At 39.9% G+C, this 14,176-nt stretch overlaps 2 protein-coding genes across 2 annotated transcripts; both read left to right on the plus strand.

Moving 5' to 3' along the window:
- Window positions 1–1,214: 1,214 nt before the first annotated feature.
- mri1 (methylthioribose-1-phosphate isomerase 1) lies at window positions 1,215–12,267 on the plus strand. Its single transcript, XM_028017708.1, has 6 exons — window positions 1,215–1,821; window positions 2,872–3,095; window positions 4,395–4,564; window positions 4,641–4,817; window positions 4,901–5,125; window positions 7,271–12,267. Exons 1-6 carry the CDS (start codon window positions 1,690–1,692, stop codon window positions 7,402–7,404), a joined length of 1,062 nt encoding a protein of 353 aa, XP_027873509.1. The 5' UTR covers window positions 1,215–1,689; the 3' UTR covers window positions 7,405–12,267.
- An 886-nt stretch (window positions 12,268–13,153) lies between these two features.
- On the plus strand, window positions 13,154–14,159 carry c5h19orf53 (chromosome 5 C19orf53 homolog). Its single transcript, XM_028017762.1, has 3 exons — window positions 13,154–13,315; window positions 13,585–13,640; window positions 13,722–14,159. The coding sequence occupies exons 1-3, from the start codon at window positions 13,225–13,227 to the stop codon at window positions 13,866–13,868; spliced, it is 294 nt and encodes a 97-aa protein (XP_027873563.1). The 5' UTR covers window positions 13,154–13,224; the 3' UTR covers window positions 13,869–14,159.
- The last annotated feature ends 17 nt before the right edge of the window (window positions 14,160–14,176 follow it).

Consider the following 14,176-nt stretch of genomic DNA (forward strand, 5'->3'; position numbering starts at 1 on the left):
GAGCTCTTGCACCTTCAGTCAGATTAGCTTCTAAAGGTTTCCAGGTTCCTTTGTAAACTAGAGCTGCACAAATTGCTGGTTCTTTTAAATCCCATCTTTAAAAACGTTTATTATTATTTTATTATTTTAAGCCGATCTCCATATTTGCTGCCGATTTTGCAGTCGCTAATTGTATTTTATCCCTTATACATCACTAAATTTGTTTCAAACTTGGACATTGTCGGTCCCATTTTACTGGATTAGGTAATATATGATGCATCTGAAGAGCTCCAGTAAAACTTTCAGACCGAACTTCATAAACTTATAGGGATAGTCAATTTCCAGATGGAGATGAAAAAAAACCTTGTTGCTGTTAATTTGCAGTGTATTTACTATAAAATGTGACCGTTAGTCCAAAAGATGCAAAAGTTAATGTAAACCAGTGAAGTAGAAAGTAAAGAGTAAGTAGAAAAATAGCTTAAAAATTAAATTGTTTCCTTCCATAGAGTCAGGCTTTTCTGCAATAGGATGATCTTTTGTATTTGTATCTTTTTCACACAAGACTTGAAAACTGATCTTCACTGCCCATTTAATCAATCAGTGCTTGATTTATCCTTTTTTATATATACAGGAGATTGTATCAAATGTTTCAAACTTTACATAAACTGAAAAACGTATCATTTTCCCTCCACCTTTAAATCCTGGTGTACTTTACATAAAACCACATGAATTTGGTGGTTATAAAGTGACAAAATGGGGGGGGAAGTTGCAGGGCCCTGTTATATTTATTTTCATATCTAGTTGTGTCTTGAATACACTGACAAAAATGCCAGACAAGAAGAGTGTTTTTACTTTAAAGCATTAAAAAAATAAATTTGGGCCTGGAGTTTATGTCTATTCAGATCTTGTGCACACTTAGTTTTATTTATAACTGGCCCAAACCAGCTAGTTTTGATTAAATTTCCTAAAATCCAAGGGAAAAAACATACCGTATGCTGGTTTGTTGGTCTGATATTCCTTATTATTGGAAGTAATATTCTTATGATCTTGCACAGAATCCGTGGGCCAAAACAATAAAATCTGAACCAATAATAGACTCATTTTATCAGGCGGTGCTCGCTGTTGTATGGGGGGGGGGGGGCTGCTGGTTCTTTGGTGTTATGCAAATAACATGAGTGAGTGTGAAATTTCCCCAGACAAAAGGGGGGGATGGTGCAGTCGGGAGAAGAGCAGCTTGATAAAATTGGACAACCAGCGGGACTCTGGTGGGCGTGGATCCGGAGCTGAGGTCTTCCTGCTCGGCTGAACACGTGGTTCCGTGTCCGCCTTCAGTTCCTGTCGGTGTGTGGAGGGTTCCAGTCCTGCCGTCAACTCTTTTTTTTAAATTGCTTCTTAACAGCTAGAGGAGACCTTCTGCAGCTTTTTTTTTTTTTTCGTAGCAACACCGTCTCATCCTCTTCCTCCCCGTCTTGCTACACTTGCCTCCCCCACCCCCTGCACTCCTCTTCCTCCTCTCCTTGCGGCGCCTCCCGGGACTCTTCCTCCGCCAGGCCGCGGTCACTTCAGCGTGGATTCGTTCCGACACGGAGAGACTGTGTGTGTGCATGTGTGTGTGTGGAAGAACCTGAACGTGATAAGAGCGTGTATACCCCCCTAGCCCCTCCTTCACCACCTCCTCCTCCACTATCATCCTCCTTCATTTGTTCGGTCATGACGCTGGAAGCGATCCGCTACCGGTCCGGGTCTCTGCAGATCCTCAACCAGCTGCTGCTGCCACACCAGACCGTCTTTGAAGACATCCGCTCCGTGCAGGGCGCCTACGAGGCCATCAAGTCCATGAAGGTAGGCTCGCCTCGGTGCCTGCATGTGGCTGGTGTCGGCTCTTTTGTGCTCCCGCCGCCGCCGCACACATGTGTCTCTGACGGCCTCTACCATATTTTATTGTTGTTGTTGTGCGTTCAGCTGAAGCCGCAGCGTCCCCGGCTACCGAAACCTGTCCCCCGTTCATAGTTTTGTTATTATTATTATTTGCGTTTGTCAAGTGCTTTGAAGCCACCCTTCTCCCTTTCTTTGGGAGAGATTATTGATGAATTATTAATGACCTTTGCCAGGGATTTTTTTTTTCCTGTGCTGCATTCAATGACACCTCCAGCTAGTCCATTTCTGCGTTTTTGCATTCCCGGCATGTATAAAAATGTGACCATAAATGCGTAACATAGAAGTTCCTGGAGATTTTCTGAATTAAAGCGCTGTCAAAATGATCTACTATGTTCATCATTTGTCTACGTAATGTTAAATAAATGATGGCTTAACCTTTGAATATGCTGATATAAAGGGGTGTTAGATGAACTGCCCACATGAATAGTAATTGGAAAGACCCCAAATTTAATTCTGTTTCACTGGGTTGGTAACCTGAACTAAAAATGCCACATTATCACAGTCTTAACATGACTAAAAACAAAACTGTATAAAATGATCTGATTGCTCGTATGTTATTTGCATTGCTTGTTCTGGTCATTTAAAATGTATAACAGTGTTATTGATTAAATTTGTTGTTTTTGCTGCTGTGACTTAAGCAACAACAAAAAAAAAAAAAACAACTTGAGGATTAAAAACCCACTAAACAAAGTTTTAAATGCTTATTGTGCAGGATGTCAACCTTGTTTTTTTTTTTTTTACATTAATGGAGTAAAACTGGGAGCCGATTTTAGCTTTTATCAGTCGACCTCTCTGCTGCTTGGCTAGCCTGCATTCTGCTGCTCTACAGACATGCTAACTGTAGCTTCAAAACGGTAATGACAGATTTTCTGATCACCCCGCCACCGCTCTGACCAACACGTAGATAAATCTCTCAGGCTCGGCGTGACAACCGATCTCTCCCCCCCTGTCCAGGTGCGCGGAGCTCCAGCCATCGCCATCGTGGGCTGCCTCAGCCTGGCCGTGGAGCTGCGGGCGGGCGCCGGGGGCGACGACCCCGTAACCTTCATCAGGGAGTCTCTGTGTCACCTCACTTCAGCCAGGCCCACCGCCGTCAACATGGGCCGAGCCGCCCGCGAGCTGATGGAGTTCGCCGAGAACGAGAGCATGGAGAAGAACTCGGAGCAGCTCAGGGAAAGGTGGGCAGGCTGGTAGACGTCCTGTACGAGTCCGTTGTCGCGCACTTTCTCACGCAGGAACCTGGTGCTTTACGTCGATTCCCTGTTCTACTGCTGATTGTTTTCTGTGGCGATATATTAGGACCTGTTCTAAAATTAGGTGGTCTGCAAATAACCCGATATCTACCCTCATACTCTGCTGCAGAGTTGAGCTTCACTCAAAATCCAAATAAATGGAAGCTTGTCCAACAAGATGGCAGCCTTGGCGAGCCGACGTCATTCTGGACTGTGGAAACACAAGTAGGGCATTAGTGAAGAAAAAATCCAGATTTTCCAAAAATTTGATCTTAAAGAAATAAAAATTTGATGAATTGGTTTAGTAATAATATTTAATTTCCCTTTGGTATGATAAAGTATTTTTGAATTGAACTGAAATCGGTTTATCACCCAGCTCTACTTAACACTTGAACAGAAAAACCCTTCAGGAAACTGAAAATCTGCAAAAATAAAACCTGAAATCACATCGCACACTTTTGTGTGAAACCAGCAGAATTGAACTTTAGTGTGAAATTATTCAACACCAGCTTTCACCTTCCTGGATTCTCCTGGAGTAGCTGCTGCTTTGACACACTCACTCATTCAGCACCAGCTCCAGGTGTGGGTCTGAAAAAAAAGGAACCTGTTAATGTTATCAGATTAATTTTCTTTTTTCTTAGATCTCAAATTGGTAGCTGTGAGCATTCCACTTGCCACAAAAACAAATTTGTAATTGCCACAGGAAATGTCAGCTGCAGATTATTTGTAGACATCAGCACATCAAATATGCTTTTGTTAGAAAAATAAAAATCACTCTTTCTCCGTTCATTTGCTGGTAAATCCATTCCAATTATTTTACAGATGCATTTTTGTCTGACGAATCCCTTGTAATTGTGTCGTTGAGAGCCACACTGAAGCAGTTTTAAGGTTTTTGTGGGGGCAGGAAAGTCTAGTTAAGTGTTTGTTTTGTTTTTGTAGGAAAGGGATGTTATTTATCATAGATCCAAAACTTGAAAAAAATGTTGCACATTTGCTGTATTAAAAGAGCAGACTCTAGTTTTCAATTCCTTTTAGACTCGGTTGGACAAATTTATTCTCTTATTAAAACAGGATTTGGCTAACTTTCTTTCAAAACACTTTTATTGGACGGAGCAAAGTCGACTTTTCAACAAAAGACTGGATAAATTATTATAAAAGTTTGGCTGTAAAAAGACGAATAGGCTACTTTGTACTAAATATTTTCCATTGCAAGAAAACGACGTCGGTCATACTTTCACCCTGCAGTGTCATTTCATGGATCGAAGACATGTTGGAGCGTGACGTCAACGACAACAGGAAGATCGGTAACTATGGAGCCCAGCACATCCTGTCGGGCGTCCCGAGGGACTCTGTCACCGTCCTCACGCACTGCAACACCGGGTCGCTGGCCACGGCCGGATACGGGACGGCGCTCGGTGAGAGAGGAGCTTCGGATCCGACAGGAAGGAAGACTGTGGATGTTTCCGTCTCTAACGGCGGTTCTGTGTGCAGGCGTGGTGAGGAGCCTCCACGGTCTGGGCCGGCTGAAGCGCGTGTACTGCACAGAGACGAGGCCGTACAACCAGGGCTCCAGGCTGACAGCATACGAGGCGGTCGCAGAGGGCATCCCTGCCACGCTCATCACGGACAGCATGGCGGCCCTCACCATGAGGGAAATGGACATCACAGGTAGGACTCTTGAGGACGCCGTCTTTCATCCCATGACGTCCCATCAACCTTTTTGTCCTCCTCTTCCCCCCCTTCCCCCTCAGCTGTGGTGGTGGGTGCTGACCGAGTCGTCGCTAACGGCGACACAGCCAACAAGGTGGGCACGTACCAACTGGCCATCGCCGCAAAGCACCATGGGATCCCTTTCTACGTGGCTGCACCCAGCACGTCGTGCGACCTGAGCCTCGAGAGCGGGCGGGACATCATCATCGAAGTGCGGCCCCCTGAGGAGCTCACCAGTATAAACGGAGTCCCCATCGCGGCACCTGGTAGGAAACATGAACGTCTCAACTTATACGGGAAAGGGAAAGTCAGTTAACAGGATGTCGCAGGACTTTTTCTGTCAGAAAACTCAGACATCTTCACTGCATTTGTTACTCAAGACGGTTGAAGCTATTGAAAGCTAGCTAGCTAGCGTCTTTCGCTTCTATCATGTTTAAGTGCAAATGTATCGCCAGTTGGCTGGACGAAGTTGGTACATTTCTGTGGCGATGCAGGTCTGAAATTCCATTCGTAATGGCATTTAAAATGTCTTAAAAAGTCTGACATTTGAGTTGGTGAAACCTGAAGAAACCCTGGTTAAATATAAAGTTTCTCCACAGTCCTGACAAAACGAAGGAATTTGCTTTTATGTCGGTATGTATGGAAAACCATGAAGGGAAACAATACTGAAAAAGAAAAGTTGCTTCTTAAAGGATAAAATCTGATTCTTAATGAAGGCAGCAGTTTCCACATTGATTCATCAGTTGGACATTCTTTCTTTGATTTGTTCAACTTTTTTAGCAAAAAAGCACTTTAGCCATCAAACTGCAGGATATTGACTTGCTGACTGAGTGCACACTCAATCAAAAATGTAAAACAGGACAGTTTTATCTCTCCTTTGTCTGTATGAAAAACTTTAATTTCAGGCTCATCCGGACCTGTGGCTCTTGAACTGAATCGAAAACATCAAACGAAGCACCTGAAATGCTGTTCTCAGGAAGTTTGGCCTTAAAAGCTAAAAGAACCAAAATTCACAAACTGCATTTAGTCTGGGATAAGCTTGAGCTCAGTCTTTTCATGCTGATGTCTCAGACTTTGAAACGTCTCCACATTTGAGTCGAGACTGGGGCAATTTTGTGCCGAGTTGCAGACAAAGCAAACGCTTTGATTAGGTTGAGCATTAATGAGGTCCTTAGAGGCAAAGTCTGTGTGAGGGGAATGTGTTTGTTTTTGTTTTTTTTCTTTAGGTGAACTGAGGACAAACGATTCAATTTATTACTTTCTCATTATGCTTCACTGACATCACAGTAATGCACCAATAAGGACAACAGACTGTGAGTGACAGACTGGTGCTTCTTCATTTCTGAACTCTTTAGCTTTTCTGACAGTCGTGTTACAATTACAGTTTTAAAATTATTTCATTATAATCATTTGGCGCTTTGACGTGAATGCAGTTCTTGTCAGCCATTGGTCAGTATCTGATTGCATTAAACAATATCATGTTGCTTCTGTTTTTACACAAATATTTAGAAAGACATAATGTGATCTAGTTGTTTTTACATAGAATAGAAGAATTATAGCTGAAAAACTTCTAACGTTAATACAGCTATGTTGTGTACCGCTGTTTTATGTCAACAGAGGGGGGGGGGGCCTTGTGGTCGACACACCAGCAGAGCATTCTGGGATTTGTAGTATTAGTGGTGCATGCACTGTCAACCTGCAGACATTGGGAATCATCTAATGGGTGGAAAATAAATACACTTCGGTTTAAATCTGTTCCTATGAAGTATATTGTAATCCATAAATATCAATGCTGTTTCAGTTTTAGAGGAGCCCGTCAAGCTTATTTTTATTTTATTTATCTGCTTAAAAAACAATAGACCAGTTTTGATTCATTTTTTATACTTTGAAAACGTTCAGGTTTTCTTGCCACATTTTTGGAACCTTTACCTAAGAGCGTTCTCTGTTTATTTATTTTTTCTTAAGAATAATCAGCAGTTGTGTAGCTACTACAATCCCACTGTTGCCAACTTAGCAACTTTTCATACTCCAAAAAGAATGGTATTGGTCAAAATTGTAATGACTGGTCAGACTTTTAAAAGATCGATAATTGGTGATCGACCAGAAAACTGCAAAGCCGCGTGGCTTCGGATGAGAACACAAGTTGAAACCGCTCGACATTTGAGGGGTTTCTCCGATTTACGTTTTTTGTTTCACCTGTCTTAAAGGACTACAGGCGGAAGTTAGCCAGTCCCTAAATCTCAGAACAACGTTCTGTGTAAACGATCTCAAACGAAGGAACTCGAACACTTACTGAGTGCAGGAAAGACTGGCAATGCCTAAGAGCAGACATCTAAGTTAACCTAAAGGGGTTTTAATTGTATGCTCCATTTAAAAACATCAAAATAACAACCATCATTTCCTGACTGCAGGTATCGAGGTGTGGAACCCGGCGTTTGACGTGACGCCTCACCAGCTCATCACAGGAGGCATCATCACTGAGCTGGGGGTCTTCCTCCCATCGGAGCTCCAGGCAGCGCTCACTGGCCGCCTCACCGCTCTCTAAAGCGACCTCCCAGCGCCCCCTGCTGGCTCCGGTGCACCACTGCACATTCACGTCACCGCTCTTCTAAAAAACACTCTTGTCTTCACCGAGGGTGCACAATTTGTGGTTTTACTTTGGTTTTAATCGATGCACAGTCACTATAACGTGTCAGTGGTGCACTGTCTGAAAATATTTAGTCTCTTTGCCAACCGCAAACAAAAACGGAAACAAAAAAAAAAAGGCGGGATTTTTTTCACTACAGGGAGTTGAGAAGACATGTGCAGTCTTCTTACTTTCGAATCCTTTTTCTGTCATCTTCACGTCTCATTTATTCCACAATTCATTTTCTGTTTTGTTTTTTTTTTTCTTTTCTTCCTTTTTAAGATTTTTGAAACTTCTGCTTCTGCAGCCAACAGAGCTCAGCTGGACTAATTCAATTTGGCAAAATAAGCTTCTGGAGTACCTGAGGCAAATGAAAGAAGTAAAATAAAACAAGGAGGACATGACTTTTTCCATAACATATCAGTCGTGATTTCCAGAATGCTGCTACCTACTTGTAAATATCTATTCCCTGCCGGTAGTGTAAATATGTAGAAAACTAACCTCTGCTAGTAGGAAAAAAAAGGTACTGCTATTTTAACCAAAAATATGGTTACTTAAAATCAAATTTGCCACTTAAAATGTTATATTAACATTGAATTTCAGTTATTCAGTGTAGAATTTTTTCACTATAACTAATTGAAATTAAAGATCGTAGATGTTTATACACAGCCTTTCTTGGTAAAATAATTTCTTTCTTTCTTTCTTTCTTTTTTTTTTAACCAGTGCGTTTAAATATTTGAACCAATTGGCTGAAGCTTTTTTCAGGACATGGCATGTATTTATACCTCATTTCATGTCTTCATCTCACCGACTGCACTGTATGATATCACACATGTATACTTGCATAATACCTATAAACACACACACACCTGTCCTGACGGACGGCTCTACTCTAGAGAAAAACACTCTGAGACTTGGGCTTTTTTTTATATAATCCTAACTTTTTAAAGGAATAGTTCACTCTAAAATGGAGGTTTTGGTTCACCACCACCTCACCTGCGACTTCTCGTCAAATATTATTCGTTTATTACTCGTGAATTATGTGCAGTCAGTTTTTTTTTTACTTGGTAGCAAAAAGAGAGAAAACAGCCACCTGTGGCTTTAATTTTAATTTTGTTCACTGGTTTCTGTCTTTCAGCATAGTTTTGTACTTTAATACCATTTCTCTGTTACTCTTTATCATTAAAGACTTTTTTTAATGCAAGGTTCTAGTATTAGTAAAGATGGACAGATTAGTCATTTTCTTCAGTTCATTAAGGTCTGACCTGCCAATTCCAGTTCTTACTGGTTCTTTTTTTTAATTATTTTCTAAAGACTATAAAAATAGAAAAACCTATGAAAAGTTTGCATTTTCAGATAGCGTAGATTTTAATCCAATTAAAATTGAAGCAATTACTCGCCTATTTATTCGCCAAAGCTGATATTCCCTAACCTTTTATCTGATTTTAGTCTAAAAAAAGAACTTCTGTGAATGGATGTTCTTTTTGTTTGCATCTATAAACCGAAAATGGTGAGAGATTCTAATAAACGGATGTCTAATGGGCAGATCCACAGGAAATCTGGGGTTTAGGTGCCCAGTCCATACACGCATTGACTGGAATCAAACCCACAACTGTCTGAATCCAAGTCGACTGAAAATAACATTTTGAGTCACCAAACAAGTTGTAATGGATCATTTGAAATAAAAACACACTCTGGAGCTAACATGTAGCAATTTCCTCTACAGCTGATGGGTTAAGTAAATACAAAAAATATATACTTTGTTCGATTTAATGAAGTGTTGAAACAACTTTGTTTTTTGTTTTTTTTCCGGGTGTTTGAGCCGTCGAGCAGAGAAAAATAGTCCGATTGTGGCAAATTAATTAGTGCGTCAATAAGCTAATGTTGCATTTACAAATTACTAACAAACATGATCAATCGAGATTAAATTTGAATGCAGTTTAATGGAAAATACATGTTACCTTCTGTTCCTTTAATACAGGAGTCTGATCTCTGCTTTAATATATTTTCACTAATTTGGCCAAACAGACTGTAGAGCCGATGGAGAACATAAAACAGGTGTGAGTGGTAGACGCCTCTGTCTTTATGTGGATCTGAACTTTCCTTAAAACTTTTCCTTATTTTTGTTTTGTTTTTCTTTTGCAGTATTTGTAAAAAAAAAAAAAAAAAAAAAAAAACATTTCAACCAACACAGAAACACCATCTGCAGTCTGAATGTAAAGCCTCTCTCTCTTTCCGCCAGACACGTTTCAGTAGGCGGGCTTCAGACTCTGTCACTTCTTGCCTTTCTTGTTCACTTCAGAATGTGCTTCAGCTGTTTGGATTCAACCCTCCGCTTAAATTTAACTGATGTTTTATTTTGAAGTCATGTATAGTTCTGAACCTGATGGTGCGAAGCATTAAGAAGATGATCTTCTCCATAGTTATTGTACGATATGTTTAGACTTGGCATATTTTCGACAACTTAAGATCAGGTAGCACTGATATCATATAGAAAAGTTAGAGAGATGTGGTAAAGATATATTTCCAAATTTTCTAATTTTGTATTTGGCAATACAGTGAGTGCATAATATTTGCTGACATTAGTCAATTTTGAGCTAATTTACTGTGTTTACCTTATCATGACACCTAAAGATCTCTGAACCCAACAACTTACCTGATGTGCATACGTAAATATTTTTAACGGTTATTCAGAAGTAGTTGCAAGTTTTCCCCACTTCAAGAGTGATTCGGGTGCTGAGAAATCCTTCGACGCGTTCAGCTAGTGCTGCAGTTCCTACCTCCCCCATAAAGCTGCTTGGTGTCGACAAAGAGGTCAAGAGTTTCAGATGACTTGTGCTCAAAGGTCATAAAAATCCAACAAAGTGGGGAAAGTCTTGGGAAAATTAGGAAATTCGGGGTCGGCTTCAATTTCAAATTCAGTATCGTCTCCACGCATATAAAACACTGCAGGAATGAAACGTTTTTCTGGTAGGCTGTATTTGTAATTGGGTTTTTTTTGTGTGCATATAATCAGTTTTAATGCATCAAAATCAGGGAGGATGAAATGAGGATAAATAAAATCTATCACTTAATGCCTGTCAGCCATTTTGTTTCTTCAGAAAGGTTACATATAAACCATTTGGTTAATTTTCTGAGCATTTGTCTCCATGTGTGCCAATGTGATGTAGTTTATAGAAGAGGGGGAAATGCTATATGTATATATATATATATATATATGAGAGATCAAACACTGCAAAGTGTAGCTTTTATTTTAACAGCTTGTGCTACTTTTGTCTAATCGATTGCTGAAAGGAAAAGCATGGGTTCACTTGTTTCTTGCTTTTACTTTTGCAAATGATTTGAACATTGCAAATCATGTCAGAGCAATTATTAGATATATTTTCCCTTAAGATCTCAACATATCTGAAAGAGGCTGTGAGAAAGTTGCTTTCAACAAGCAGAAGCTTTTACTTTTTATGCCCAACATAATTTCAGGTATCTAAGTAGGCTTTTCCTTTCAACTAAAAAAAGAACAAATAACTCTTCCTCTAAGTTTGCTAGAAGTTGTTTTGCTAGACTTTTTTTTATTGAAAACCAGCCCACTGTAACGCTACAGGAAGACCAGTATCAATGGCTTCATTAATGATTAACACAACATACTTTAGACAATCAGCCTGTTGCTGTTTCACTACACACAACTGGAAAACGTTTTGACTACATGTGAACATTACATCATTTTTTTAAAAATTAAATGGAGGGGGACCTCTAGACCATAACCCTAATCTTGTACATTTTTGCTGTTCTCATATTAACTTGCAACTTTAATTCACCGTTTTTATCCAAAAAAAAAAAAGATGATGAAGAAAAAAAATCCATTGTTAATCACTGTATGTATCACCTGATTGAGTATATGTTATTAGAAAACTGTAAAGTTGCCGCACAGCGTTTTTCTCTCCCATTAAACCTCACACATAGAGATGGGTTACATGTGAGCGTAGGAAACTTTAAAGCAAATGCTTGTTTTCTGTTCAAGACACGTTTTCTGGGGCGTTTCTATGACAATGCTCCACACGTATGTAGCAGCTACGAGGCCATTAGATCCGTCACAAACAAAGCCCTGTCTTTTTCTTTTTAAGCGGTACACGGTCTCTCCGTCTGTCCACGATAATTATACCCGTCTCACTGTGTTCCGTTTTCATTTCCTGGTTCTCATTGTGACTCTTTGTGAGTAGGCCATCAGAGCGCCATGCTGGGGAGGCTTCCTCAGTCAAACGCACTACCTCTCAAGCACCAGGCTGCAGCAGAGCGAGCTGATTCGAAGAAAACAAACCTGGACTGGAAGTTTTATCGGATCTTTATCCCAAAGTGAAGTGTTAATTTTGTGGCTAGATTCTGATTCAACTGCACTGTAGGCTAGCTTTTTTTTCTTTTTTTAAACATGTCCTGAAGCTGCGTCAGTACACTGCAGTGTTTGATAGATACACTAAGATGTTCTGGTGCCAAAAATCCAGAGTTTCCACGTTGACTTCACTGATTTAAAGTAGCTGCTCTTGTGTTATGAAAAAAGGAATTAAAATACATGGAGTGTTGTTCAGATGGCCTCTTTAAGTGCTAGTTTTTCATTGTTATTGATAATCACTTGATCTCTGTTTACGTTTGTAACGTGGAAATGGTTCCAAATTGGATTCTTCTTTTTTATATATAAATATATATACGTATATGAATATAAGGCTGTCATGAATGAAGAAATTTCTCTTTCACATCAATACAGAAAAAGAATAAAACCACAGTGAAATGGCATATTTTCCTTGTCTTTTTGTCAGACAGTCAAAACTAGATTCACAAACGGGTACCAGAAGGACTGCATACATGTATGTGCATGCCAAACTCAAAAAAAGTTGAAAACAATTTGTCAGTTTCCTTCTACATTAAAGTTATGCACCACTTTGTCAGCATTTTAAATAAATCACAATAAAATACATTGAACTTTGTGGTTGTAATGTAAAGGAAATGTCTAGAGTTATGAATACTTCTGCAAGATACTCTATGTTACAGTTTAAAAGACGTTGCTCCAACCATTCAACTGAAATATTAACATTTAAGTGGAAAAAGTAACTGCTAATATGTGTAGTTTTACCTTTGGTTTCTTTACAAATCCTTTAGTGACTGGTTTTCAGTTTAAAAAGTCAAGTTGTGTAGTGCGGATTTACAATATTCATGCTAAGGTACTAAATGAAACAAACAGATGTTGGTAAGTGTGTCTTTGTTCTCATAGTGGTGTTTACCTTCAAACTATTGATGCAGATTTTCTCTGTTGTTGAATCATAATTTCTGAGATCAGAGAGCTCTTACTCTGGTTGTATTTATCTGATATTACAATGTGTTTAATCTGAAACATTTAAGGGTGACAAAAAGCAAAAATGGAAGAAATAAGCCAATGACGTGCCAACTACTGTACCTTTCAGTAGGTTTCTCACCCGTTCAGTTCACTGTTCATCAGACAGCATTCATCCCGACGATTGGTTGGGCTTTAACATTTCTGTATACATATAATTTAAAAAAATTATAATTTAAATAAAAAAAATTTAATACATCATCCCACAGTTACTTTTTTCGAGAAAAGCGCAGAAAACTGTAAACCCTGGGATTTGAACATCTCCTGTGTGACGCCAGCAGGGGGCAGTAACCGAACAAAGACGGACGTAAAGCGCCGAGCTGTGACACGAAGAAGGAGTTTGTGTTCTTACTCGGTAGAAAATGGCTCAAGGCTCAAAGAAATTTAAGGCTCAGCGTCCTGGAGGGTCCAAGAAACACCAACAAAACAAACAAAAAGGACCGAAGAAAGGAGGTATGACTGTTGTGTCAATAATTCTAGTATTTTATGTCTGTGAAGTGAAAAAGAGCCGGATATGAACTGAACACGTGACCAAACACGTTGTCTTGTAGTGAATGTAACAGTCTCTGTGACATGTATTTGTTTTAAACCGTTTCCACAGTTGATGTTACTCTTTATTAGCTTAGTGGTAAAGATTTGTAGGATGTTACCCTCTTATATTGAAAAGCAAACAGTAATTCAACATAACGATGTTCACCTGCATCCTTCTATTTCTTCTAAAGGGAGGATTATTGCACCTAAGAAGGCTCAAGTAGTTCAACAACAGAAGCTAAAGAAGGTGAGAACATTGTTCAGTGTGAACATTTTGATCTCACTGAGGTTTCTTAAACATTCATTTCAACGTTGCCGTTTCCTGAAGGGCCTGGAGGTTGCCATCAGGAACAAGATTGAGCAGGAAGTGACCCAGAAGGCCAGCTCCTCCCTCCACAAGCCCCTGGCTGTGGTTAAAGGTGCTGAGGGGAAAGCAAAGCCCGCCGCTGCCCGCCCTGGAACCAGCTCCAAATAGGAACTACCACCTCGGGTCTCACTTTAATGGATCCTCTGCTGGGGCTCGAGAGAATTTATTCAAACAGAGTTTGCTGTTTTATGTTCAGCGAGGTTCTGTCCCCCTTCAGTCACTTTACTGTTTTTGTACAATTAAAAAAAAGGTGAGATAAATGCTTTGTGCTTCTGTTTTCCGTAACAGAAGCATATCCAGGCTGTTTTCAGCCTGGATATTTTAATGTTTACAGAAACGAACATGCACATATACCTGAAACTAAAATAAAACCAACCAGAATAAAGAAGAATGACCTCTGATGGTAAACCAGTGAT

This window comes from Xiphophorus couchianus, chromosome 5 (genome assembly GCF_001444195.1).
Source record: "Xiphophorus couchianus chromosome 5, X_couchianus-1.0, whole genome shotgun sequence".
Lineage (NCBI taxonomy): Eukaryota > Metazoa > Chordata > Actinopteri > Cyprinodontiformes > Poeciliidae > Xiphophorus > Xiphophorus couchianus.